This window comes from Odontesthes bonariensis, chromosome 22 (assembly GCF_027942865.1).
Source record: "Odontesthes bonariensis isolate fOdoBon6 chromosome 22, fOdoBon6.hap1, whole genome shotgun sequence".
Lineage (NCBI taxonomy): Eukaryota > Metazoa > Chordata > Actinopteri > Atheriniformes > Atherinopsidae > Odontesthes > Odontesthes bonariensis.
Window position 1 is genome coordinate 9,919,840 of NC_134527.1, and position 27,915 is coordinate 9,947,754.

Consider the following 27,915-nt stretch of genomic DNA (forward strand, 5'->3'; position numbering starts at 1 on the left):
TTGTGATTTCCCTTTTGCTGGTATTTTATACTTTACAAAAGCTGCAGCTAATTCTAATGTCCAACATCTCAAAGCCTCCGAGACACAGATCTGGATCCCCACATACTACCTATCTATACTCAAACATTTCCTCACATTAACCCCCCCCCCCCTCTGTCTGTCTCCTCCAGCTTGAGTCTCAGCCTGTTTTGCTTTCAGTTTGTTTTTGTCTGAATTTTTTTTCCTGTCATCTGCCGCCGTGCTGCTCTCTTTCCTCCCGTAACCATGGAAATGAGATCAACATGCAAATACCTGAGCACACTCAGAGGCCTGTGTGATAGGAGATGCAAATTGCATCCGCTTGTAGGATTAGACACCCATGCACACACAGATGCACACACAGATGCACACACACGCACGTAAGCACTTCCACCTACAAGTCCAAACCACAACCACACAGAGATGTATACGGGGCAAAATGACATCAAGTAGAGCCGAGGTCAAATGGATTTAATCAAATGTGACAAAAGCTGTGACAAGTACAGACATAGAGTTGGAATAATTAGATTTGTAATATTTCTTTTTAGATTTTTTTAAATGTTAGTTTTCTTATGTGTCAGGTAACAGAACTGATGTGTGGAAATTAGGTTGAAACAATATGATCAAAAGAAAAAAAAAGAAAGGTGAAAAGACTGAAAAAAAAAGACAAGAAGACATCCAAGTTGAGTTGAGTTGTTTTGAGGCTGGGAGTATTCGTTCACCACACTTCATCCACCAAAGCCGGCATTTAAAAGTAGCAACGAACTGGTGTCTTGTGGAGTTTAATCGCCATTCCCACAGCCTCTACTTTCCATTGATGTTTTTCTGTTTCATGAATGGACGGCAAGAGGGGGGCAGGGCATGGTGAAGCTCAACGCTTTTTGATAGGCCGCTGTTGGTTGACGTCACCTCCGCCTTGACGCGATGCATCCATTCATAAAAAAAAGAAAAAGAAAAAGGAAAGCCTCTTGAGGAGAAACACAGAGAGAGGCAGAAGGAGAAAGAAACACGGGCGGACGGACTGAACGTAAAAAAAGAAAAACAAAACAGTAGTGCAGTTACAGTGCGCGTGTAGAGGAGAGGCGCGGAGGGGAACCCACCGCAGGATCCGGACGCCTTCTCCAAGTCTCTGCGGACGTTTTCGGGGCTCAGAAAGAGAGAGAGAGAGAACCAAGCAATAAGAGATCAACGACTCTGAAAAAGGCACACAAGCTCAGCCTAGAAGCGAGGTGCGATGGAGGACCTGTGTGAGATGGACTGCTCGGTGCTGAAGCGGCTCCTGAAGGACGACGGCGCCAAGTGCCTGGTGCTGGACTGCCGCTCCTTCCTCGCCTTCAGCGCGGGGCACATCCGGGGCGCCGTGAACGCCCGCTGCAATACTATCGTCCGGCGAAGGGCGAAGGGCTCCGCGTTGAGCCTGGACCAGATACTGGCCGGGGACGAAGAGGTCCGGGGCCGCCTTCGCTCGGGCATGTTCTCCGCGGTGGTCCTGTACGACGAGCGGACCCAGGACTCGGACACGGTGAAGGAAGACAGCACCGTGACTCTGGTGCTCAACGCGCTGTTCAGAGACTCACAGGGAACACGCATCTACCTGCTCAAAGGTAAATACCTCTCATTAGAATACACTTAAGCTCGCTGCTGGTTATTAAGTCGGTGAGACACACGTGTGAAAGAGCCATGAAGGCATTTTTATTATCAACCAGTTATCACTTTTAAGGCTTGGTGTAGATAAATTTGGACGTATGAAAAATGATAAAACATGATTTACATAGCTGCAGTTGAACGGATTCATTTATACTAGTTGGACTGCAGGAATGGAAACATATGTCAGTACTTGTAAACAATACATAGAATGTAATTAAAGAGAAATTACAATAGACATTGAGTTTAGCTTATAAAAATTTCATTTCGAATAAGAACACACCTGAAGTCTTTGTTCATGGGAATTATTTTCATAGATTTCCATTTCAAATTAGATTCAGTTCCAAATTTTATGAGTGGCCTAATTTTTTTGGTGGTCATTTTATTTCCCAACAATCAAAACGTAATAATACAATATTCACACATTTCACATCCATACAAATACCGAATGAACCAGAGTACCAGTACCCACTGACTGTGTTCTCTGTTTAAATGTGCGTGTGGTGGCTTATTTTTCAATACACACTTTCACTCACTCACCGTCTTTCACACACTCACCGTCTCTCACACACACACACACACACACTCACTCATCCAGACACAGTCCAATGGCTGGGACCTGAATGAATGAGGTAATGCTAATGCGTAGAAGCCACATCAAAGTGGAGTGACATCCAGCCCACCCATGATCGTTTCACAAAGAGTCCGCTGTAGACAAAATTACCGACGGGGAGGAAGAAAATCCTGTAAAGAAAATCAACACACGGTTTATTCCACCTATATTTAGTCTGCAAAAAAAAAAAAATCAAATCCTGTAAACTGAAAACTGCAGAGAGCTGTGGCACATTTCCCCTGTCTTTGTGCACCCTGATGCAGACGCCTTGAAGCACAAGTGTGGGGCTTTTTAAAGATGACACATCTTAGTTGCTTGCTGCAGTGATCGGCCTGCAGATGAATTTGAAAAGAAGACCCACAGCAACTAGACATAACTAGTCTGGGGTCGGTGTGACATGCCATAAAATCTAAAAGCCAATGAGAAAACTGCACTGGGATGCTTTGTTGTTTTTTCCTCTTCTCTCAATTTTGCCTCTGGTGTGTTTAAAGCAGCCAAAGCCCAACCAAAAAGCCCCTACAGTGTTTCTGCCATGTCCTTCCTAAATCGGACCCTTTAAGATCTTGTTCATCATCGCATATCTGATCACGATGTCTTTTTTTCTGTTTGTTTGTAGGGGGATACGACAGATTCTTCACAGAGTATCCAGAGTTTTGTTTAAAGACCAAATCCTTACATTCCCTCACCAGCCAGTCCAGTGTCGACTCTTCCTGCTCGTCATGTGGAACGCCGCACAACGACCAGGTAAAACGCAGCACGAGACGCTCGTAAACCGGTCCCATCGGGTTGTCAGATTGAAAATGGCATATTGAATCAACCAACGTTTTGTGTTTGACTTCCATATTTTAATACATAAATGATTTAGACTGTTCTGATTGGCCAGCTGATTAATCTGTCAAGTGTTTAGCTCTCATCCCACATTCATTCACCCACGTTTCCTCTCCCACTGACTTTAAACTGTTGAAATCGACTTCAAGTCCGTCTTAGAATGACAGCGTAGATGATGGGGTTTAAATCGGTCATTTCTCTCGTAACGGGCCTGGAAGTTATAGTTCACCATTGATTCAACTCCGCATCACTTCCTGTGACCTGGCTGGACTTGTTTTGTTGTACAGAGATCTGTTGTTTGAGCCTGCAGATTTTATGCAACGCTCGCAGTCACATGTAGTTTGGGTTTAATTCCCCTGGAATGCACGAGGGGAGAGACAGCCCGGCCTCTGTGTGTCCGTGCGTGCGTGTGTGTGTGTGTGTGTGTGTGTGTGTGTGTGTGTCTTTTTCAAGAAAAATGCTTGATTGTCTGTACCGTCTGGTGCATTTTCATTTAAGGGACGCTGCTACTTCCTGTGGCAGCATGAAAACGATTGACTAGTCGTGCAGTTCCCTCTCACCCCGCCATCCACCCTCACCCCGCCTCACGCTACATCTCTTAGCGGTATTGATCATTTCCTGAGTCTGTGTCAGTACAGAGTTCGTCAGCAGCAGTGGCATAAACACACAGAGCTTTTGTCAATAATTTGCACTGCCGGTATAGACCGCTGCCGACAAGCTGACCCGACACATCCAGGAAAGGGGGTGAAGGTACCCCCCCTTTCATTAGATAACGCGGCTCACAATCAAAGCTCAAAACTGGATTGGTGCATTTGAAGCACATTATTCTCTTTGTTCGCGTAGAACAGAGCATCTCACTATCCCTCTCGTGTTGATTATTGTTTGAATTGTGAAGTGTGGCGGCCGTGTTAGTATCTGAAGTGGGTTCAGAGGACTGGATATCCAGGAGTCATATTTTTAACCAAACGGAGCAAACACAAGCCCACTTTTTAACGTTGCTGCAGATACGTCCATTCTCTAGGAAATATCATAAATATTCACGAGCTCAGTTTGTCCTGTTGCTTCATGCTTACGTACTGCACACAGCAGCGGCTGCGAGCATGTGTTGCCGAACCAGAGCTAACATTCTGAGGAAGTGCTGCCGTGGAGCACATTTTCCTCCGAAGAACACAGAAAAATGTAAAATGCCACATTGAAAGCACGCAGGTATGAGTTGAAAAACACGAGTTTGGGTCTGCTCCCTCAGTGAGCTGCCCTTCCAGGTTGTGAAAACAGCTCGGCTCGAGTCAGAAGAGAACACACTAAATGGTTCATTTCGAATGAGCTCGCATTACTCACACGGAGTGAGATGCATAGATAATGTGATTAACAAAATATTCAGGCGAGGTCACAAAGTCATCCAGTATCTGGCCTCTGCTGCTCACTGAGACAGGGAATTCTTTGTCTTATCAGGCACACTGGCTTTCATCGAAGCACATTCACTCCAACATGGCCGCCTGGGTCAGGAGATGCTTCTTTTGTGGAATGACTCAGTGAATGCAGGATACTAAAAGATTAACTATAAGACTGATGAATAAAAACTAAATACGGATGAATTCCCCCCCCCCCCCTATGTGCTGTGTCCAGGGTGGCCCGGTGGAAATCCTCCCCTTCCTCTACCTTGGCAGCGCCCTTCATGCCTCAAAGAAGGAGGTTTTGGACGCCACAGGAATCTCTGCCTTGCTGAATGTGTCGGCCGACTGTCCCAACCACTTCGAGGGTGCTTACCAGTACAAGTGTATCCCAGTGGAGGACAACCACAAGGAAGACATCAGCTGCTGGTTCCTGGAGGCCATCGAGTTTATAGGTTAGTGTGTATGTGCGTGTCTAAATCTTAGTTTCGTTGTCTGAAAGACAGAAAACGGAGTATTTAGAATGATTCGGTAGTCGAGTGCATGTTTGTTCTCCGCGTATCTGCGAGTGTTCGTTTGTGAGCATGTGCTCTGATGTGTGTGTAGGTGTAGGTGCTGGTATGCGTCACAGTTAGCTGCTGTGGGACCAGAGTCTGACTCATCCGCCGTTACCAAGTGAACAGATACTGTGGCGGAGTTGCCTTAAATCTGTCTGTGTGTGACAGAGACGGATTGAGACAGAAAATACAGGTTTCTCACAAAAAGACTGATGGACGTGAAGGCAGCTGTTGGGAACAAAGCATCTCTGCGTTTTAAAAAACTAGCTGTGAAATATTCTTGGATTGAGTAAATCTGATCAGTAAGTAATGAAGTGAACTGCTGAGCAGTGTTACAGAAATAGAAAATTAGATTAAGTTCACGAACATAAAAGTTCCCGTTTCCTCCTCTTCGCATTCTGTGCTTCTAATTTCCTGCAGGCCACCACACATGCTCCGAGACACGACTGTCCAACTAATCATGCAGGCTGGGGCTGTTGGGGGAAATTGGATTTGTGTAAATGCTCTAATCAAACTATTACCTAAATGCGGTTATAGTCTGTGATAAAGTGATAGCGCGCATTTACACTTTAGCGAGGCAGAACCATAAATAGAGCTGAGGAGGAAGTGTGAAAAAGAGGCCGATGACTCAAATTTTGCACTTGTGTGCGTTTCGGTGACTGTAAATGTGATTTGCTGCTTTCTCACTTTGAGGTTAGCTATCGGTTTGACTCCACCGAAAGGCATGAAAGTGCAGAGGAGAGGAAACGGAGGCAGTTTGAGGTGAAGGCGTCACTGTACATCTGGTGTGTTAAAGGCACTTGCAGGGTGTTAAAAAAAAAATTTACACATAGATAATTACTTATTGGTACTATTTGAAAAAAAAAATAAGACAACGAGATGACTGGCATGTTGCCTGTTGGAGAGACAAACCGTCTCCTTACGTGACGCTCCACGTGAAAAATAAAGATAATAAAAATGGCACAACAGCGGACATATACAATGGTTATTTTGCTAAGTAAGGTGTTTTCCAAACTGTGTGACCGATAGGAGCAAAACTCTGTGCGTTTGTGTGAACAGGGCCGGCGATATGAATGCGTGTGCTGAGTTTCACACATATCCCCCTAAAGCTAAACTTTGGAGCCAGTTCTGACCTCCGACCCCTCTGTTTCCTCAGATTCAATCCGGGACTCGAGTGGACGAGTTCTGGTCCATTGTCAAGCGGGTATCTCCCGCTCTGCCACCATCTGCCTGGCCTACCTGATGAAGAGAAAGCGGGTGCGTTTGGACGAGGCGTTTGAGTTTGTGCGCCGGCGCCGCAGCATCATCTCCCCCAACTTCAGCTTCATGGGCCAGCTGCTGCAGTTCGAGTCGCAGGTCCTCGCCACCTCATGTGCCGCCGAAGCGGCCGCCACGGCGAGCCCGCTGCTCGGGCCCAAGTCGACGACCACCACCTCGACGACGGCCACGCCCACCTCTCCCTTTATTTTCAACTTCCCGGTCTCCGTGGTGAATCCCGCCTACCTGAACCACAGCCCTATTACAACTTCCCCCGGCTGCTGATGGACAGCCCATTACAGGCTTTTCCACCGTAGTAGGTGAGCACAGACTGGGCTGCCATTGGCTGGGAGAGCTGTCAATCTCAGTGACAACTGCAGTATGAACATGCTTCCAGGGCGTGGAGGTGAGAAGCGTCACGGTGCCTGAAAAAAAAAAAAAAAAAAAAAGACTTTTTGAAGATCACAACGCAGGCAACACTCCTTCCAGTGTCACAAGATGCTTTTTCCAGTTGACCAAAAATGAACTGGCTTTCAAAACTTGTTTCTGTAACCATGTTCAGCTGGACTGTTGGACCGATGTCCACTCGAGATACACTTTCTTCCAACAGAGGCACAAAAACTGACACAGTGAGGCCTGCGTAGCAGCAAAACTCTCCTTCTCTCTCTCTCTCTCTCTCTCTCTCTCCCACACACACACACACACACACACACACACATCCATGATTACCAACTGAATAAGCTCAGTATGAAGACAGCCTGTTGCCATGGAGACGAGGTCTTTAGGAGAGGAGATGGACACAGGAAGGAAGGAGGAATTATAAGCACCCGCTCTTTTCCTCTTTGGGTGTCCCTCCTGTTGCCAGACAAAAGATGGATGGAAAAAAACTGGGGAGGAGACGGTGACAGAAAGCAGGAGCCTCTTCAGTGACAGGTGCTCTGCCGGGGATCCGACCGGAGCTTCCTGTCCTTGATACGTCCTCTTCCTTTCTCCGTCTCTCCTTTTCATCCCTTTATATTCCCACCCTCCTCCTCATCCTCTCATCTCTGCCTCTCATCTTCAGCCTGTCCGAAACCCCCACCGTCCCCACTCCCCCCCCCCTCGTCTCCTTTAAATGAAGAGGCTAAATAAATAAAGTAAGATGCCAAATAAGGGCCAGGGCCCTTGTAAATGGACTGGGAAACCCCTGACACGCTTTAGAAAAGCCCTTCTACATCACATATAAATGGTTTTAGGTGAAAGGGCTGAAAAATAGAGAGTTAGGTGGTAAAAATGAGTCTTTGCATTGATGAGGGGACATTTTGCTGTCGTTTCCAGGATACTTCCCCCTTATAGATCAGAACCCCCGGGTGACAGCTTCTTAAAGGACCATGCTGGTGGTTTTGTATTTTTTATTACTTTAATTTATTATATATTATCTGTTATTCCCTGTTGATCATTTTCTCAGAACCTACATAACTTTTAAGACTGGGGTTTCAGCTCTTTCCAGCAGGGGTGTTTTTATAGCATACTGAGATAAACTAAAAAAAAAAAAAAAAAAACTGGCTCCTGTTCGGTGCCTTGGAGAATTGGCCCCGTTTTTTCTTCAGTTAATGGGCAAAAAAATGCACATTGGAAAATGGTCTTTTGAGGTGTTTGTGCCTTGTTCATGAAGGTGTCCCCTGGATTTAGGCATCCCTGGTCTTTGTCATTTTCCCATAAATACTGGAAGGCAGGTTGCTGAATGTCGGTCAGAGCTGTCAAAAAAAAAAAAAAATCTCATCGTTTGTGCACCGGTGCAGAACCGGGTCAAAAGCTCACTTCTGAACACACGCACACATATTATCCAGTGCACGAGCAGGGCTACATATGCACATTTACAGCCCTTAGTAGTCATGGAAATAATAATTGAGCAAAATTTAAATTCCTCTTGTTACTTCAAAATCATTCCATTAGCAAATCACTGCAACGACGCAGATTGCCCATTTTCACAGAAACACTCGAACACGGGAGCTATTAGATTAAAAACACGCTCCTTTGTGATGCCTTTTTCCAAATTCAGTCTGAAAGCGGATCGGTGGAGTCCAACACAAGCAGCCGCACTCACTTTCCAGTCAAGCACACGCCATCGTCAAAAACCTACATTGAAACGTCACGATATCTCATTTTTATATAACAAAAGGATCGATTAAGCTTCAGGCTGAGTTGTACACTGTGCTCGACCCAAGAAGGGCAAAAAATATATAGAACTTTTTTTTTTTTAGCCAAGTCCTAATACACAAGAGCTCCATAAACACCTTTTCAAACAGAAAAAAAGGGTTTCAAAGGTTTTTGAAGATTGTCATAACCTATGTGTGTAGCACTTTGAAGGGATGCAATACTTTAATTGTAATTTGTGATCGATTTGCACATGGCGTTTCCAGAATGACGTGACCATGTGCGCCTACAGAAAGAGGGGAAGAGAGAGAGAGAGAGAGAGCCGACCAGTGAAAAATGCAATACTTTGTACAAATCTGTGTGGTTTGTACCAACGTGTCCGTCTGTGTGAGTCCAATCTGTCCTGGCTGTGTTTCCGTCCAGTCAGGGCTGGTCACCCGCCACGGCAATATCAATCCTCCTATCAGACAAAACAGCCCCCCCTACCCCCCTTCCCTGGTTTTATTGTGGAATGAATGATCTGTACATTTATTTATTACTGAAGATCCGCTGTTGAATAAACAATGTTCTTAAGTAAGCAGTGTGTGGAGGATTTTTTTGTGTTTGTGTGCGATGGTCTGTGGCAGAATTTGAACATACCAAAACTATGAGTAGCTATACATACATGTATATCTATATATTTTACATCACGATAAAGATCAATTCAGTTGAAACGAATCCAACTGATATTTGATTCCAGTCAAGAGGAATATGAAACTATAAGTTTGATTTATCCAACATGACTCCCTCTTATCTTATGTCATATTTCGGAGGTGTTCAGGGAGTCAAGGGAATGTTAGAGTTAATATAAGGGTTTACTAAGGCAGCCCGTTTACTACTTAAAGAGAAGCAACACGGTAACAAATCGAGCTAAGGTTAATTTTGGGGCTCCTTGATCTCTACAATCCTTTAAGAAGTGTAAAAAAGTATCATAACATAATCACAGAAATCCTTTTTTTTTTTTTTTTTTTAAGAAGTCAAACAGGATGTCTCATCTGTTGTCTGAAACAGGCAAAAAACAAACAAAAAAAAGAAAAAACAGGCAGACACCATGGATGTATTATATTAACACGAGAGACCCACTCGTATTCAGAGGTGACACTTTTCATTGCAGGACTTCTTCTGAATCAGTACAGCGTTGTCCATGGACAGCTGCTTTAACATTTACTGTGTAAACTGCTTACATAAAGACCTCTAACATAATTCCTTATGGTCAAAACTTATCAGAACCGAAGGTGCAATGTTTCCACAGTAACATTCTTTACGAGTAGAAATGACATCTTAAGATGTCTTTAACTTAGTTTGCACTTGTCGAAACCAAAAAAGTGATCATTCTCAGTGATGATGCTGGATGTGCAGCGCAGATAAACATCAAATCAGCCCTTTAAAATACTCATTTCATTTAATTTTTTTTACCTTTTGCTGAATTTCTTTGTTAAACATATCTGATGGATTTTATTCTTATTTATTTATGTAAAGCACTTTGGTCAACCCAGGTTGTTATAAGGTGCTATATAAATAAACATGACCTTGACCATGACCTTATTTGTCCTTGGAAGAACTTTTGCCGCCATGCGTGGGGTTATGGATTTTAAATATCCACAAATACTTTTTTATTCTTATTGAATAGTCTGGATTCCTGGAACATGCTTCCTCATAGATATCTCTCTTTGTAACAAGTTTAATTTATAAAATCTAAATCTAATCCAGACAACCAGAATGTAATCTGACATATCTGACCAGTAAATATAAACCATAGATGTATAAAAGTGCAAGAATAACCATAACATAGAAGAATAGAATAGAATGAAAAAATAATTTATTTATTTGTTTAAAGAAAATCACATTTTAACCTTATTTTGATAACAGTAATTATGTAATTTAGTTTTTTTTAATATAATTTATTCTATTTAAACACATAAATCAATGCAATGATGATTAGTGAAGGAACATATCTTCATGTTCTTATCTGAATGACACATTAATGCTGTTAACAGCTGAGAGAACAATGCACTGATGCTTTCAGGCAGTGCAGTTGTTCTCTGCATAACTTTTGTTCATGCAGATGAACAAAAGTTATATGAATTTGAATCATATTTTATTGATGTTATAATATGATGTATGGAGAAGGTTTTATATTCATTTTCAATTCAATTCAATTCATTTTTATTTATATAGGGCCAAATACTACAAATGTCATCTCAAGGCACTTAGATAATATAGTCCAATTCAAGCCAATTGATTTCCTTTTAAAACACACCTGTGATGTTTTTCACCTTTACACCTTGAAAAAGACTCCTGTGAGTCGAAACGCGTCGGTGCGTGTGAAATAATAAAACAAAGGACTTAACAGCAGAGTTGCCTCGGGACCTTCCTTCTTTTTGATGTTTAAGATGCCCCTTTTCCCTTGAAGAGCACCTGCACTACACATTTTACGGAGACCCAAGGCAGCGCTCTCCCATCTCTCTCTTTTCAAGCCAATTGGAATTCAATTCATTGTAATCATAATTATTCATAAAATTATCCAATTCGTTCATATAGAGCCAATTCAAAAACAATTTCCTAGCTAAGGAAACCAACAGATTGCACTGAAAACTTTTTCTTTTTCGGTCCAATCTCCCGTCCTGAGCGTGCCTGAGGCGACTGTGGAGAGAAACGACTCCCTTTTAACAGGAAGAAACCTCTGGCAGAACCAGACTCAGGAAGGGTGGCCATCCGCCTCGACCAGCTGGGGTTTGAGAAGACAGAAAGGGGGGGGGGGGGGGGGCAGCGGCACATTTGAGGATGACAAGCTGTTGAGGAGTCTTAAACGCTGCTGTGCCTTCCTCTCTTGATGGTCTTCTCTTTGTTCTGGCGGTGGTGTTTTGGTGTCAGCAATTTCTTAAACTTCCTCCACACTGAAGGCACCTCTGGTATTCCTTCTGAGGGCTCACATTGGTCCACGAGTTGTTCTGGAACTGCTGTGTCTTCTGTTGGATGTGAGGCTGCTGATGGTTCACAGTCCTCTGGATGTTGAGAGGCTGGTTCCATTTCAAGGACGATGACGAGTCTTTCTTGGATTTGGTTTTCAGAGGAAACATTTCCTTTGGGCGGCTCTGAGACATCTTTTGACTGTTGGACTAAGATCTTTGGTTCCTGGACATCGATCGGTGATGGAATGTCCTCCGTCTCTTGTTGCTCCTGGATGATTTTAGGCTCGTTGTTCTTCACGATGGTTTCTGGCGTCTTCTTGTTCTTGCGCCGACGCTTCTTTGATGTAACTTTCTCCTTTGGTTGGTCAGGGATCTTTTGTGGTTCTGTTTCGGTAACTTCCTCCACTTCTAGATTCAATACTTCTTGTGAAGCCGACTCTTCTACAGTTGGGATCTTTGGTGGAACAATGATCTGATCTAAATGGAGTTGTGGGATGAAGTACAGCTCTCGTTGTTCTTCTGGCTTGTTGATGACAGATTGCACAACAGCCTTCATGAGATCTGCCACCTTCTCCTCTTGAGTCTTTGTTGCCTCCTCCTGTGATGTTAGTTGGGAGGCCAGATTAATGTTGGCGGCAGTCTGTTCTCTCAGTTGTTCTTTCAGGTTCTCGACCTGATTTATGTTGGCGGCAGTCTGTTCTCTCAGTTGTTCTTTCAGGTTCTCGACCTCTTTCAGAACTGCCTGGTATTCAGTTTCTGCTACTGCTGGTTTTAAAGGTTGACTCAGTTCCGCAATAACTTGGTTGCACTGTTTGAGCTCCTGCTCGCACTTCTGGCGGAGATGACGCTCAGAGGTCAAACAGTTTTCCAGGTTGTTTAGCTTTTCCTCAGTCATGGTTAGCTTTTCCTCAGTCATGGTTAGCTTTTCCTCAGTCATGGTTAGCTTTTCCTCGGTCATGGTTAGCTTTTCCTCGGTCATGGAGCGGGCGCTCTCTGCTGCAACTCTTCTGTCTGTCTCTTTTGTCAGAAATAAGTTTTTCTTCTGCAGCTTTGCCTTTAGAATATCCAGGTTCTCTAGCTTTTCCTCGGTCATGATTAGCCTTTCCTTAGTGTTGAAGAGGGCCCTCTCTGCTGCAACTCTTCTGTCTTTCTCTTTTGTCAGAAATAAGTTTTTCTTCTGCAGCTTTGCCTTTAGAATATCCAGGTTGTCTAGCTTTTCCTCAGTCATGGTTAGCTTTTCCTCAGTCATGGTTAGCTTTTCCTCAGTCATGGAGCGGGCGCTCTCTGCTGCGACTCTTCTTTCTGTCTCCTTTGTCAGAAATAAGTTTTTCTTCATCAGCTTTGCCTTTAGAATATCCATCTGATGGTAGAGACAGTTTATCTTGTCATCCTTCTGCTGGTAAGAGTTCTGGGATTTCTCTGATCCGTAATCTCGGTTGGCAGCGGAGGCGTCAGATGGAATCCCCTCGGTTTGGGAAACTGGAGTCTTCCACTTGACGTGACGAACTACGGAGGCCTGGTGATGATCCTGCAGGAGCTGGACCTCCAAGACGTGAGGAGGAACAGCTGGAGCAGGGACCTGGGATGTTTCTTCCACTTCGTTCTTTGATGATTGAGGAGACTGGGAATCCTCGGGGACCTGGGAAGGTTGTTTTTCCATCAGGTTGGTGGGTTCCTCATTACTTTCGCCGCTGCTAAAAGTAATGGTTAAGTTGTAGAACTCCTCGGGCAAATCATCGTCCACCATGTCGCACCACTGGAGTGGAGGAGATGATTTCTTGATTTGACTCATTTTGCTTGTCTTTAAGTACTTAAAATCAAAAATGACTTTTTAAGATAATAAGTAAGCGTTGTTACTAAGTGCTTGTCAAAATTACTATTGAAGGTAGTAATTAAGTGTTTGTTTTCGGTGAAGTGAAAACTGTGCTGTGACTTTCAAAGATGCTCGAAAAACTCGACTTGATTCTTCAGATGAACTGACGAACTGTGGAAAAGCAGCGAGGAGGTCCTATTTATAAACTTTTACTGAGATCAGAGCAGAGATCAGAGCGCTTGTGATGTCACATCAGTGATGACATTATCAGTGATGACATCACGATTTTGTGATGAGTAAAAAAGAGCAACGGTGCTCTGTTCTCAGTCCATCGTCCAGGTCGGTTTTAATGTATTATTTGTATGTTATGGTACTCACGACTGCTTTCTTCATGTCTCCACTGGAGAATTTGAACCTTATTCTGGGATGATCAGCAGGTTTGAAGGCTTCTGTTCCGTCTCTTCTGGTCTGTGGTTCCAACCACAGATTCTGGATGGAACTGAAGTCCGGATTCCAGAATGTTGATTTGGGTTCTCTGTTAATCTCTGGACGACTTCAGCTGAATACTTCCTGCCACTGTCACGTTGGAAGGTCCAATTCTGCCAGCTTTTCAGCAGCCAGTATCATGTCTTCCACCAGCAGTGTTTTCCAAGACAGAATAATGTCAGTTTTTTTTAAAAATGTTGCCAAAATAAACTTTTCTTTTTCCACATTTGATATGTTTCACTTGCAATTCAATTCAGTTCACTTTAATTTATATAACGCCAATTTACAACAAATGTCATCTCAGGGCACTTTAATGATTAAGTCCAATTCAGGCCAATTGGAGTTCCATTCATTGTCATAATCCAATTCATTCATACAGAGCAATTCGAAAACCATTTCCTGGCTAAGGAAACCAACAGATTGCACCGAACTTGCACTATTTCTAATTCGATATAACTTTTTAATAGTTCTAAGATCACATCTTTCTGGTTTTATTTGCATTTTACAAAGAGTTTGTGCAACAAGCAGCTCATCACAGACGAAATGTAGAGGAACTTAGCTTCATCTTGCTCTTCGTTCAACGTTTTCTCGAATACCTGAGTTTGTTGTTGTTGGTGGTGAAGAGGTCAACAGGAAGTGGCTCTATTGGCAATAGTTGAAAAAGGTATAGCGCCACCTATCATACCGGGGTATGATACGCTTTGTGCCTATGATTCCATTCATTCACCGCCATATATCCAAGGATAATTACCCTTGCTTAAATAAGGAGCAACTCAGTCTTATTGTAATTTAGCCAATAATCTGATCCTTTCAGTGCCATCATCTTAGTCGGAATGTGAGCGAACAGCACCATCTGCTGGTGAGAACCGCTCAATTCTCCATATTCACTTTATTTCAGATGACGATGACAGATGACATGAGAAAAAAAAAAACCAAAACTCAGAGCACGACAAGGGATGCGACTTCCATATATGGGGCTTAGGTGGTGTCCAACTGCGACAACACCTGAAAGAACATGTCAGGAGCTCCTTCTCTGTGTTGAAGTAAAGGAATAAAGCTTTTTAACATAACCGTTTGAATGATATCTGTGACACATCAACTAGAGGTGCTTTGACCACATTTAAAATCAAGTAAAAAAAAAAAAAAAAAAAAGAGAAAAAAAAGAAGCAGCAACTTCCACAGAGGCATTATGCCATTTGACTTCTATTTACAACCACAGTGATCAAATCCTGGCAGCCATTAGGGAACGAAGGTTAAATGCACTTTTTAAGTTCTGAAACACAGCCTTCAGATCTCACCGTGTCTACGTTTGGGACTGAATCAAGAGAAAGTGATGACTCATCACACGTTTTACTCCCTTCACGGTGTGAGCAGTGCTGATTTCACTTTCAGTTTAGTTAGTCTGAATAAGTCGAGTTGGCAGTAAAAAAAAGAAACGTGCATCCTGTCAATCAACTTGCATGGTGCCCAAACTGTGACCTTCAGAAAAAAATCAAAACAAACAAGGAAAGGACAGTTTAGATTATTTTATTAAGGATTTTTTTTCTTTTTTTTTTTTTTTCCATTTGTGTGTGTATATATATATATATATATACACACACACACACACACACACACACAGAAGATTTATTAGCTGGTGGCCAGCTCTGTACGACAAGAGCTCAAACAAAACCCATGAGGAAATGTGTTAATTCAGCTGGTGGCTTTTAGGGAGGCATGGGCTGATTGTACAACAAAGACACACGCGCACCCTCAAATCTGTGTACAGCGAGATGTTTGACTGGCTCTTAAGACAAATCAGTAGAGACAGAAGACCGATATTATTAAAAAATAGATATAAGCCCAAGTGTTGTCCATGGGGAAAGACAAGAAAAAAAGGACACAAAATCCTCCATAAAAGCCCCATTAAAAGGGCCCAGGTGGAGTTTTCTTAGACAGTCCAGGTTAAAACAAAGCTCGCGGCTCTTGAGGAGGTCGATGCTGTTAGCGTCACGAGCGCAAGCAGTGGTCCAAAGTCTGGTCAGGTGGGATGGAAAAACGACTTGAAAAGTCCAACAAAAAACAAACTTTAAAAAGTCAGATGTTAGAGACCTCTCATTCAGACGACCTGAGGCTTAGTGACACAACACACTTTCATTTTCTTCCTAAAAGCTTGACGCCACGACAATTCAATTTCAGGCTTGTTAGGTTTTCTTATTTCTGATTTAATTATCGTTTATTCTGTCCTCTAATTCGTTCACGTTTCGTTTTCCCTGCCACGCATCAATTTGCTGAAGTGGGCCATCGCTCAAATCATTTTGTCCATTGTTCACACGTTTGGAGGTTAAAGTGAAGCTGAAAGGGAGAACTTAGAAAAATATCTACCGAAAGTCGAGAGGAAAAACTTCAGTCAAAAGTCGAGAGGTCAAACGTAAGACACCGTCACTTACAGACGTCTGGGGGCCACGACACGAGCCCATCCCTCTTCCGGGTGACTGATTTGAGTTGATAACACCCTCACATTGCTTTAAGGCAGCATTGTCGTTGTTGAGACCTGTTACAGCCGTAGGTTTTTGCAGTTAGAGCGTTAAAAAGAAGAACAACAATAATAATAAAAAAACATTTAAAAAATAAAGAGGGGATGGACTCGGTAACAACACGTGGTTCCATGAGATGCACATTGCTTAAAAACAACTGAACAAAACGTTCATTAGTAGAAAGGAAAACACGGTAAGTGTAGTTAAAAAAAAAAAAATTAAAAATAAAAAAAAAAACAAGGTTACATTGTGTAGTGCGAGGAGATGTGCTGCACGTGGTCACCAGGTACATTTCCACAAATATTTATCACAGATGCATGAGAACTCATCTTTATGTACAACGTATTCCTCTTCTTCTTCATCCTCCTCCTGACCACTGCTTGTAGAAACTTTGCAGCCTGTGACCAGCCTGAAAACCAGTGATCAGGCTTCGCTATTCACATTGAACTTAATGTTGGAGGTGTGTAAACTCAGGAGTGTGCAGGTGACTCCCCCCACCACCACCACAAAATAAATAAAGGAACAAAATTCAGCTAAAAAAGGCAGAAAAAAAACAAAACAAAATGGAGAATGCCTTTGACGTGCACAGCCCTGTGGGATTGAATCCTTCCACTGATGCACAACTGAAGATTCACTCAGCAGCACAAGCTTGCGGTTACTCTGCTGCACCACCAGGGGGCGTCATCGGCTACAGGCAAGGGGAGGGGAGGGGGGCCAGAAGGCAGCGGGTTCATGTAAACAAGCACAGGGGCATCTGAGGGGGGGACACGAGACGAAAACACACTTTACATATGTGAGCATAGGTGAGTGACACCAGAAATGTGTCATTTGTGAGAAGAGTGGCCCGATTCCTTAGGATGGATGACAAGGTGGGGCGTTAAGGAGAGTAATAAGTTTTCCTTTCCCAGTTAGGCACATTCCACCTCATACATTCAGTTTCCTTATTGTATTATGTATAAAACTTTCGTGGAGCTCAAACACATGATCCAGAGCGGGGCTGATTAAAATCTCATCTTCCATCCCTTGCTTATTGCGTCTTTCATGGCAAGAGATGATCACATTACTTGCGAGGGGTGGATAAAACAGAGCATAGAGTTTGCGGTAAAAAGCAGCAGAAGGGATGTCTGGGTACAGCAGTTTAAACGACGTATACAAAAGTGTCCACACGCACTCAAATGCCTGTGTTAGTCGGTGCAAACGCACTCTGCAATAAGCCCCCCCGTCTCCACGGAAGTTGGAATGCTTTCATCTTTCATCTTTCTGTCAGAAGAGATCGGTTACAGAGTCGAAGCACCTGTTTGTGCAGCTGAACAGCACCAAATTACAAGCTTCAGGAGCGCCAGCTTTTTACTGTCAGCCTGTCCTGGCGGTTTCTACCTGATGAACCGGCGGCTGGGAGTGTGTGTGTGTGTGTGTGTGGGTCTGAGTGCAAATGCGACACTGTCAAAACCTGTCATGGTCCTCGTGGTTCTGGAATAAGGTTGGACAGTTTTAGTCAGAGCTGTGCAGGGAGAAGCAGCCGTTCTTGCGAGTCATATTCGGAAATATCTTGATTTTCTATCAGAGCGGAGGTGCGATCTGGCTTGGTCACGCTCAGCTGTTGTTTCTAGCTTGTTACCACCTCACAATTATATTGTGATGTCCACCTTCTGTGTGCTAGCAGCAGCAGATATAAGCATTTTCTTTTTTAACTAGCTCCTGCAGAATAGTGTTGGTCCCTGTATGGACTTAAGTGGGAAGTCTGCAGCCGGCACAGCATCAGCATCAGCAGCAGCGACTGCGTTATCATAGTGTTTTGTTAGCCCTCTCCTTCTTGGCTCCTGGGCGTAATTTGACCACATTAATCTCATTTACCCATCTGTGCTGCATGGTTTCTTCCTCCGCATCTTGTTTACATCAGCCTCAATGGGTGAAAATGCTTCAAAACAACAACATGAAAAAAGATGATCTGGATTTCGGTTCTCTCAGCATGAAAATAGCCGCTTCACAAAGCGACCCCAGGGCCGTTGTTTTGTTGTTGCGGACGATGCATGTCGGCAAGAGAGGACACGATATCAGAACGAGCCATTAAAATCTGGGGGCAGATTACATAAGCAGTACGTAGGTGCTAAAACAGCCGTGTTAGTCTGTCTTTTGACTGTGCTGTGGAACTGCTTTCATTATTTTCTTTTTCTTTTTTAGATCAAGCTGTGAAAACGCTTACTGGTGCACATCCACAAACACTGTGAGCAACCCGTCTGCTTCTTTGGACTGAACTTGTACCAACCAGCCCCCCCTCTTTCTTCTTAAGATACATAGCTGCTCCCAGGGGGGTTATCTGACTTCTGCCCTTACGCCACCTCACGTCACCCACCTCGAGTTCAGCTCTGGAGATCGAAATTTCAGGTCCAAGGTTTGACACGCTTCCTCGTTCAGTTCCAGTCTTTTCTTTTGCTCTTTTTTTATTTTTGAAGAAAGTGGGTTTTTGGCCCAAAAGGGTCTATCTGGCCATTTAACAGATCCAGCTGTGCCCGTGTTTTAGGACTTCTGCTCCGCAGCGGCAGCAGGCGGCGCCAGACTCTCCGGCTTCACGATCTGGTAGGTGATCAAGTACTCCGGGAAAGCCTGAGAACAAAGAATGCACGAATGTGAGCCTAAACGACTTTATCCCAGCACTAGAAAAGGGACCAGGTATAATCAGAAAAAAAACAAAAACACCCGAGTCTCGTAAGCTTCTAGAATTTCACATGCAAAAACGCTTCTTGTGCACTGACCTGCTCCCCTCGGTAGATGACGTACTCCGCATACGCCAGCCCATTAACGCTGGGTCGTCCTATAACAGAGTGGTGACCCGGGGGGGCGTGGGCCATTTTCATTGCACTGAACTGAAGAAATGACTTCCCCAGTGTCACCCTGCAGAACAGCATATGTCTACAAACAGAAACAGGATGCAGAGTCAGCGAAATCACTGCTTTTCTTGTTTTTTTTTTCAATGTTAAAAACTATTTAACCTGCTGTTTTAGTAGGTTTAGAACAAAAACTTCAGACAACATGCATGTCATATCAACTACTCGTACATCTCACCTGTGACACACGTAGCAGGAGCGGTCTTTATGAGTGGGACACCCCGTCCCTCCTCCAATCCCATACACGTACTGGTTGCTTTTGGAGGAGTTCTCCGCAAAGTAGATGCCCGCGCCGAACATGCCGCCGATGTAGGCGTGGCGCTCGTCGAAGCCCTTGTGGATGATTGCGTTGATGAAGGGAGAACCTGGCCGGGGCGAGACACATCAAGAATCGCATCAAACGCATGCTAAACACATGGAAATCACAGCAAATCACCAAAAGATATCCAGGAAAATCTCCCAAAAACAAAACGAGACCGGAACAAATCTGAGCAGTGGCGAGGAGCGGAGAGTAGAGAGATGCCGTATGACAAAGCGTTATCCAGGGAGATCTATGATCTAAGAAACTTGGTTGACACGCAATTTCAGGCTTCAGAGAAACCAGATTATTTCCTGGGATTTTCAACTTCACAGTGTGCAGTTTGAAGGAAACAGAGCTCGACTGAAGTCCTGAGGCGTGTGTCTTGAGAAAGTGGTGTGGGTGAAAGGGGACGGATGATAAATGAGCTTGGCTGAAGCCTACAGTCGAGCTGCGGTGCTGAGTTAATCTCTAAGAGCACCAATGGCTGAACCTCGACCGAGCCGCCTTTTACTTCTGTCAGACAACAGGACGTGACTGAAAGCTGCAGGGCTTTCTCACTTGTATCCACTTTAGGAAGAGGGAGTTTTGGACTGTTTTTTCACTAAATAAACACGTTTTTTATTGCCGTGTGTCACTTGTCTTTATTTCACGTTGTTATTTACTGTTGATGCTCCTCTTACTGCTCCAGTCCCGTGTCTCTGGATGTAGAGTATGTGTGCGGAACCTTTTTAATCAGACATGCCTTTGAAAGGGACCGAAAGAGCCACAGTGAGCAAGGAAATCTGCAATTTGTCTGAGATTGGACGGTACATGAAATGAAGTATAAAACTCTTTATGAGACTCTCGAAACAAACGATTTATTTTTAGCAGTGTTTAAGTGTTAAGTAGATGTGTGAAACAGCAGCAGCAGCTGAAAATATCATTCTTCTACATATTTAAGCACACTGAGCCGTCAGAGTAATGCCACGAGGGATTAATTGCATCACAGCGGCAGCTTAGCTGTTTTCAACTGGAGGAAAATGTGTCTTCAACTTCCATATCTGCACCCTCACCGCTGTTTTGTCAGATAAGCTTCAGCAAGACCGAAAGCTCTCGAAAGCCTCTAAAGTTACAGTTTTTTTTTTTTTTTTAGAAGCAACAAGTCGTTTTGCCATAAAAATCCAATCCAGTTTTCTCTCATTCTCTTGGCCCGGATGATGACTCAGTGCTGCAGCTAATCATCGTAAATAAACTCATGAAGGAGGAAGTTTGCTGAGCATGGCTGTTCTGTAACGAGACCCCAGCGGTTCACCCCTCTGCCACGTTTAAAGGGATACACACATATTACTCGGTCCGAAGAGGTGCAACAGGTGGCGTCAATCGGAGGTGAAACCAACGGGTTCGGCTGCTATCAGATTTATGGAAATCGGCGCACGTCTGAGAAGGGCTTAAGCAGAAGAGGATGAAGATTTTATAGTTGCCATTGCAATTTAGTCTTTTGATTTATTGTAATGTATTTCTTGATTCATTGCTTGATTATTGATTTTTGTGATGTTGTTTTTATTCTTTTTTTTTTTTTTTTCTCTCATTAATCCATTTGTTGTTTTATCCTGATAAGATGCATTTAATTTTGTTTATTTATCTTAATGGTGAGGTTCTCGATAAGCCCTCCCAGGGTTTCTAACCTCTCCAGCACTGATTCATTGCAGCTTATCATTTATTATCTATTATATATAATATATATATTTATTTATTTTATTTCTTTCTTTTATGTGATATACTCTTGTTTGTAATGTTTTATTAAAGTGCAAACAAACAATAAGACAGTTTGGCAAATTCTTTAAAGGCTGCTTGCTCAATGAGTTATCATGACTTGACTTAATCCAACAAATAAAATAAATGCAATACTACAGGTGTGCCCAAACCTCCCACAAATCTGGTTGTCAACAGCAGTCCAAAAGCTAATGCAAATAAAACTTTTCTTCTTTTTAGTCAAGAATAAAGTAATAAGGCAAGAAAACATAGCAAAGCAGAAAGACTGACTCCTGTTCTCAATAAAATATCAAAGTATTGTAGATGGGTAGGAATCTAGCTATGTTGTACTCTGCTTGGTCAAACCTATTCAATTACCATGAAAGAGCATGCGTTCATTGTGGTGGTTGTGATTCTCATCTGCAATCTCCTTCTGCCTGTGTGCGTATCTCTCCCGTAGCTTCTTATTCACCACCTTCTGAATCTGCGTCGGGAGGAACAGAAGAAGAGATGAGCGCTCAGCGTGCGCACAAGCGTGCGCGTGCATGTGTGTTTTAAGAGCGCACCTTAATGATGTTGTACCGGCTGAAGACTCCGCCTGCGTTGCCTCCATCGCGGTGTTCTCTGATCGTGCTTTGTAGCTGAGGACGGCAGCGACAAGCACAGGAGAATTAAACTCGAGCAGAGGGGAAACGTGTGGATGAGCCGGCTTTTCAGCCGTTACAGGATTCGTGTATTTAGAGATGAAGTAGAACATTAACTTATCCAGTGGGTTACTCTGACAAGTAACCCAATGCCTGAGGGAAATTTAGAACATTTCACCTGAAAAGTTAAGACATCGGCAGAAAATAGCAGAACTGCAGCGTCAAAGTTATGGAATGTGGGAATGTAAGTAGGCGATATTGGAAGAGTCATTGCTGACGTTCTCTGAAACATCCTCTCTTCCTTTTTTTATGGGGACGGGGTTGTTCAAAAACACAGTCTCGTGTCAGTAATATTTTCCAAGTCCTCAACTAAGGATTACAGTTGAAATGACCTATTAAATTTCTGTTAACACCTGCCGGTTCTCGTTAATCTCAGCCCATTTACACTGAGATCTGGTGTCTCTTTCAATCGCCGCTTCTCATTTACAAGAGCGATATCGCCAATGGAGCAGCGGACCCAGATAGGGAAGCTCGCGCTCAGCGTGCCGCTGCGCTGTGGTGTGGTGACACAGCTCCGTTTGCACTTTCCCGGAGATATCTTCAAATATTCAATCCTACTGCTAGAAATTCCTGTGGGGCTTGGAGTGAAAAACAAACACTGCCAGACTGAATGTGAGCCGCGTCTGTGTTTTACTGTAAACAAAGCTGCGTGCGTGTAAAGGTGAGTTTGCTCACTTCCTCCTCGACAGACTGGAACTCCTTGTCGTCCGGTGCCAGGTCGATCAGCACAGTGCCCTGGCTGGAGCAGTGGAACGTCAGGTATGGGTTTGCACCTACAAGCAGACATTATGAAAGGGAATCAGGAAAGCCTGGAATCACTCAGAGGGAAACAAATGGCACACTTTGAGTACATATTTAGGGCCCTGCACCTTCTCACATTTTGCTTTGCTGCAGCCACAGCATTTTTTTCAAGTTTATTACATAGTAGTTATATAGTAATATAACCGAAACCCAACAGTTTCCATCAGATTTGAACACTTGGCTCAGGTTCTCAGGCAAACATAATGTGTATTTTCATTGCTACGCTGATGATGTTCAGATTTATCTCCCCTGAAAAATGAACTGTAAAAACTCTGTTCAAGCCCGACTCGCCTGTATAACCGACATCAAGACTTGGATGAGCCTCAGCTTCCTAAACCTAAAGGACAGTAAGACAGAAGTCTTTGTGTTTGGGTGCCATGGACTTTACAGTGACTGTGTTGATGCTTCCCTTGGTTCAAAAAACTGCTCTGTCATGAAGAGCCTTGTGTCACTCTTGACAGTGATTTTAAATTTGACAGGTAAGTTGGATCCGTAGTCAAAAGTGCCTTTTTCCAGCTGCGACTTCTGGCCAGGGTAAAACCTTACCTCTCTCCTAGTGACCTGGAGAAGGTGATTCATGCTTTTTCCAGACTGGATTATTGCAACTCATCGTTATGTAGGTTTAGACCAGCACTCTCTGCGACGCCTACAGCTTGTGCAAAATGCTGCACTGGCTTCCTGTCCGCTTCAGAATTGATTTTAAGATCCTGATGTTTGTTTTTAAAATTTTAAACGGTCTGGCCCCTGAGTATTTAACTGAACTCATACATGTTCACAGACCAATCAGAGCTCAGAGGTCGGCAAACAAACTTTACCTGGATGTGCCTAAATGCAGGCTAAAAACGAAAGGCGATGGAGCTTTTGCAGGGTTTGCCCCTAAACTTTGGAATGGGTTACCGCTGCATATTCGTTCATCAGAAACTCTCGAAATTTTTAAAACATCTCTTAAAACCCACCTTTTCTCCCAGGCTTTCAGACCTGGGTGAAACAAATGTTGTCTGTCTGTGTGTGTGTGTGTGTGTGTGTGTGTGTGTGTGTGTGTGTGTGTGTGTGTAATTTTTTTTTATCTTTTGCTGAATTCTTTTGTTAAATGCATCTGTTGGATTTTATTGTTATTTATTTATGTAAAGCACTTTGGTCAACCCAGGTTGTTATAAGGTGCTATATAAATATCTCTACTGACTGGAGTCCACTTATGCAACTTATTGCACACGATTTATATAAAAGGCCTGTCAACTGATAATGCATATTTGAGCAAAAATAAGGTAAAAGAAAAGAAAAGAAAAATACCCATAAATAGGAGACACCTTTTGGGAGAGGAGATAATTAGGTCCGTTATAACCAAGACTCAACTGTTTGGCCTCTGTTCTAAATGCCATGTCTAGGTGAAACCAGGCACTGCTAATAGCCTGCCCAATACCATCCCAATGGCGGAGCATGGTGGTGGCAGCAACATGCTGTGCAGGGGAATGGAGAATGGTCAGACTTGGGGAAAAACTGAATGGAAAAAAATAACAAAGCTATAAATTAAAAATCTGCTCCAGAGCACTCAGAATCTCATATTGAGTCAACGGTTCACCACCTATCAAGAGAAAGACCCCACAAATACAGAACTACCATGGAGAATCCTAAACTGAGCCCAATAAAACATCTGTGGCAGAAACCTGAGAATAGTCAGGCATCGATGGCTCTCATTCAATCTGAAAAACAAAAAAAAAAGCTTGAGAAGAATGCAAATCCAAAATGAAAGCTTAAAGCTGCCCTTTGGCTGTTTTTAGACACTAGAGTGCTGGTATTCTAATCATTTTAGTGGTGTGTTCTCTTTCCCCCCTGAAACATTTGGAGTGCGTGCAGATCTTACTGACCCTGCTGGCCTCCCAGCAGCCTCTCGATGCCTTTGATGAGTTTGTGTCTGTGACCGTAAGCGTTGATGCCGATCTCCTTCAGCTCCTCGTGACCCATGTCTGCCAGCACGTCCAGTGAAATCTGCCCAGAGACAACAAACACATCTCATCCGTTTTGCTTTGTTTGCCGCCAAAAGAAGGTAAACTGCTGGGAAAATAACACTCGATGATGACGACATGCATGTAGTAAACTATTCTAACCATAGTTCTAATAATTCATTTGTCGAAAAAGCTTTGTTCTGTCCCACACTGTTCATTGACAGATCTCTCTGCACTGGTGACAACAGCTGATCGTCAAAACTGGCATCCATTAACGACAACGAGTGGAATGATCTCTGACATATTGCAGGGAAAATAGGCAAAATATTCATGAAATACAGAAGAGGCTGGAAGAAAAGGTCAGCGATAGGGTGGCGGTAATAACACCATTGATATGCAAATTGATGACGGCGAAGTCCCCTCTGCTCCCCGAGCTTGTCGGGGAGATCACAGATGAGATTCGTCCTGCAGGCAGAGATAACTTTTCTCTGCCTTGCACTCATCACCGAGTAAATCTTCACAGCCTAATTAGTTTGTCGGGAAAGTTACCGAGACGTTCACCAGCCAACTCATTCAGCACCCAAAGTTGCTGCAGGAATCCGTTTCCTTTTGGCATTCACGGCAGAAAGACGCGAGCTTCTGCCATCTTACAATTTTAGCTCAGCTGAGAAAAAAAGATGGCACTCGAGCAATCTTAGTCAGTAAAAATACGTCAACTAAGGCCTCCAGGAATTTGTGACTGCATGCTATGTGGAATCTATTTTTGTGTATGAAACCAAGACTAATTAATCTCCAAACGTGGAAGTTTTTTTTTTTTTTTTTTTTTGACGAATGTCTGGACCACAGTAGTTGATCAATAGCACTATGCTGCTAAAATGGCTAAAAACTGGATTGAGCAACGTGAAAACTAAAAAAACAAAAAAACAAACAAGGCTGTAAACATGAAAGGAATGAGCAACCTCCCACTGCTCTCTCTCATGTTAAGACTGAAAGTTCGGTTTGCGTACCTGTTCTCGCTGGAAGATGTCTCGGAGGTGTTCAAGCCCCAGACTCTTCAAGAACTGGTTGATGGTCATGTCAAGAAGCGCTGTCGGGACAAAGATGTCAGCAGGTTCACCGAAAGCTGTTTCTGACCGAGGAGACAACATGGACGCTCAACGCTTGCGTGTACTCACTTTCCCCCTCCTTCCTGTCGGACCCAGATGCCCCGTCTGCTATGCCGGTGGCCCCGGCCACGGTGATGTCACTGATGGGCGTGGTCAGGTTGTCTATGCTGCTGGCTGCCGACAGGCAGGATGGAGACGGCGAGGGCGAGATGACCACACCCCCAGCTGCTCCCGTACTCACCACGCTCGCGCTCAACTGAGAGTGAGAAGGAGAGGATTCGATCATTTCCTTTTAATAATAATGTTTAAATTTACATTTTTTTTTCAGTTCACCCACTTCAACTATCCCGAAACTCCCACTGAAGTTTCTGCCGCTTTCATCTCTTACATTCCAACTGCTGATTTGACTGATTGCAGGATTTATAAACGAGCCGACAAGCTCCGCTCCGAACCTGCTCTTTACAGGTTTCCAATCAGTTTTGGCTCTGCAGCTTTCACAACTTGCATGTAAACTCACGACTTTGAAGTGCTTTCAGCTATCACAGTTGGGCTGACTCGGCTTCTTTCAATGTTAACACTTCCTTTATGTGCTTTAGCTTGGGCAGCATCTCCCGAAGAGAATCGCACATGCAATGAATACATCGCTTTACTTAAAACCTCACCTTAACTGTCCTCAGGAAACTTTTCAAGTCTCCACATACATAGTAGAATGGCACCGCACTCGTGGACCAGTGCAGCAGCCCCGGTCGTATCATTTGGTCTTTCTTTTATCCTCTTGAGAACTTTTTTTTTTATAATAAATAAATACTTTTTTTGTGAAATTCATAGTGGAACTATGTAATGCATTGTGTGTTCTTGTTCAAATGAGGTTGTGCGTATCTAATCATAAAACATCATTTTTCATGATGTCTTCACATGTAAAACCTGAAAGAGGGTGTATTTTCTGTTTCTCGTGACTGTAGGTGTATGTTTTTCTGTTCTTTCTTTTTCCTTCATCATTTTGTGGTCCTTTAATTGCGGCACACTGTTGACAATCTTGCATTTCTGTTCCCTTTATGCCACATTTTAGCTCTCGTGTTTTGGCTACTTGTGCTTGCCAGCCTGGAAAAATAGGCTGTACAGTTCAATTTTAAGAGGAATGTGACTCGTATTTTTCAGAGTGACCAAAATCTTCCTATTGTTCATTTGATTACACATAAGTGAGAAAACATGAACACGGTTTGCGTATATCCTATTTACTCTATGATCTGCGTGTATGGTGCGTGTCCAGGGAAAACGTGCACGTTGGCGTTGGCATTAATGTGCAATGCGACTTTAAAAACAATTTTCAACACTAGCTTGGATGCTGTGCTGTTGGGACTGAATACCGCTGGTACTTGTGACATTTTTTAACATCTGTCATGACATTACCATGCCAGTGGATAAGTGTCTGGTTCAGATCCCAAATCCAGACTTTCTAGATTTTGTTCAGTTATTTCAACAATATACATTTCTTTGTGGAGATTACAAAAGTGTAATCGATATCTTTCGCTGCTTTTGTCCGATAGCAAACATGACCGCAAACAGCAGATGAACTGAAAGCTCGCCGTCCAAACTTAAACTCTGTGAGGGAACTCACCACAGTGGCCTGCGGTTTTAAGCAGCTCGGCAGGGCGTCTGGTGGCATGGCGTCAACCAGCAGCGCTCTGATGTCATCAGCCTGCAACAGATAGAATGAGACAGGTTTGAAAAGAAGTGGAGAGATATTTGTTTGCGTACAACACCTAAAACCACAGTTGGCGTGTATTTTTTTTCCTCCATCGCACTCAAAATGTTTCTGTGGCAAATATCTAAGCAGCCGCAACTGCTGACATATTGAAAAGTGTGGTAAACAAAATGCCTCCAAAGTATAAATTGCTTGTATTGAGGACTTCTGTAAAAAAAATCTAAATAGTAAAAATGTGTAATTTCCTCTAATTAGTAGCAGAATACTAGCAGCATTTCAAGCCTCAGCATGTCAGCAGAAATCATTTTTATGACAAACTCAAACCATGGTACCTGAAGTCAAACAAGGAACTGTGTAAGGAAGCTTATTAGGAGAGGAAGCTTATTAGTGTGCAAGGAAGTGTGAGGAAGCTGCCTGTTCCAGCATCTACACTTTTGCAAACTCCCCTAACAGTGCAGCACTATCTGAAAAGTTCACAACTAAAACAATCCAAACATCAAGTGTTGGCTGAAAACATTTCTCATTCTGA

At 43.3% G+C, this 27,915-nt stretch overlaps 2 protein-coding genes across 3 annotated transcripts in view; one reads left to right on the forward strand and one right to left on the reverse strand.

The window, feature by feature from the left end:
• The first annotated feature begins 818 nt into the window (after window positions 1–818).
• Window positions 819–8,999, forward strand: dusp4 (dual specificity phosphatase 4). Its single transcript, XM_075455826.1, has 4 exons — window positions 819–1,622; window positions 2,892–3,019; window positions 4,730–4,949; window positions 6,208–8,999. The coding sequence occupies exons 1-4, from the start codon at window positions 1,253–1,255 to the stop codon at window positions 6,591–6,593; spliced, it is 1,104 nt and encodes a 367-aa protein (XP_075311941.1). The 5' UTR covers window positions 819–1,252; the 3' UTR covers window positions 6,594–8,999.
• Window positions 9,000–15,212: 6,213 nt separating this feature from the next.
• LOC142372301 (poly [ADP-ribose] polymerase tankyrase-1) overlaps window positions 15,213–27,915 on the reverse strand; it is an 81,098-nt gene continuing 68,395 nt past the window's right edge. Inside the window, exons 20-29 of one of the 2 annotated variants that reach the window (XM_075455145.1) lie at window positions 27,300–27,380; window positions 25,751–25,937; window positions 25,583–25,662; window positions 24,498–24,618; window positions 22,507–22,604; window positions 21,694–21,768; window positions 21,506–21,611; window positions 19,274–19,460; window positions 18,964–19,120; window positions 15,213–18,814 (exon numbers count right to left, since the gene is read on the reverse strand). In XM_075455145.1, coding sequence (XP_075311260.1) covers window positions 18,728–18,814; window positions 18,964–19,120; window positions 19,274–19,460; window positions 21,506–21,611; window positions 21,694–21,768; window positions 22,507–22,604; window positions 24,498–24,618; window positions 25,583–25,662; window positions 25,751–25,937; window positions 27,300–27,380 — 1,179 coding nt within the window. In that variant the 3' untranslated portion in view covers window positions 15,213–18,727. The remainder of the gene's footprint in view (window positions 18,815–18,963; window positions 19,121–19,273; window positions 19,461–21,505; window positions 21,612–21,693; window positions 21,769–22,506; window positions 22,605–24,497; window positions 24,619–25,582; window positions 25,663–25,750; window positions 25,938–27,299; window positions 27,381–27,915) is intronic. The other variant, XM_075455146.1, reaches the window with a different exon arrangement.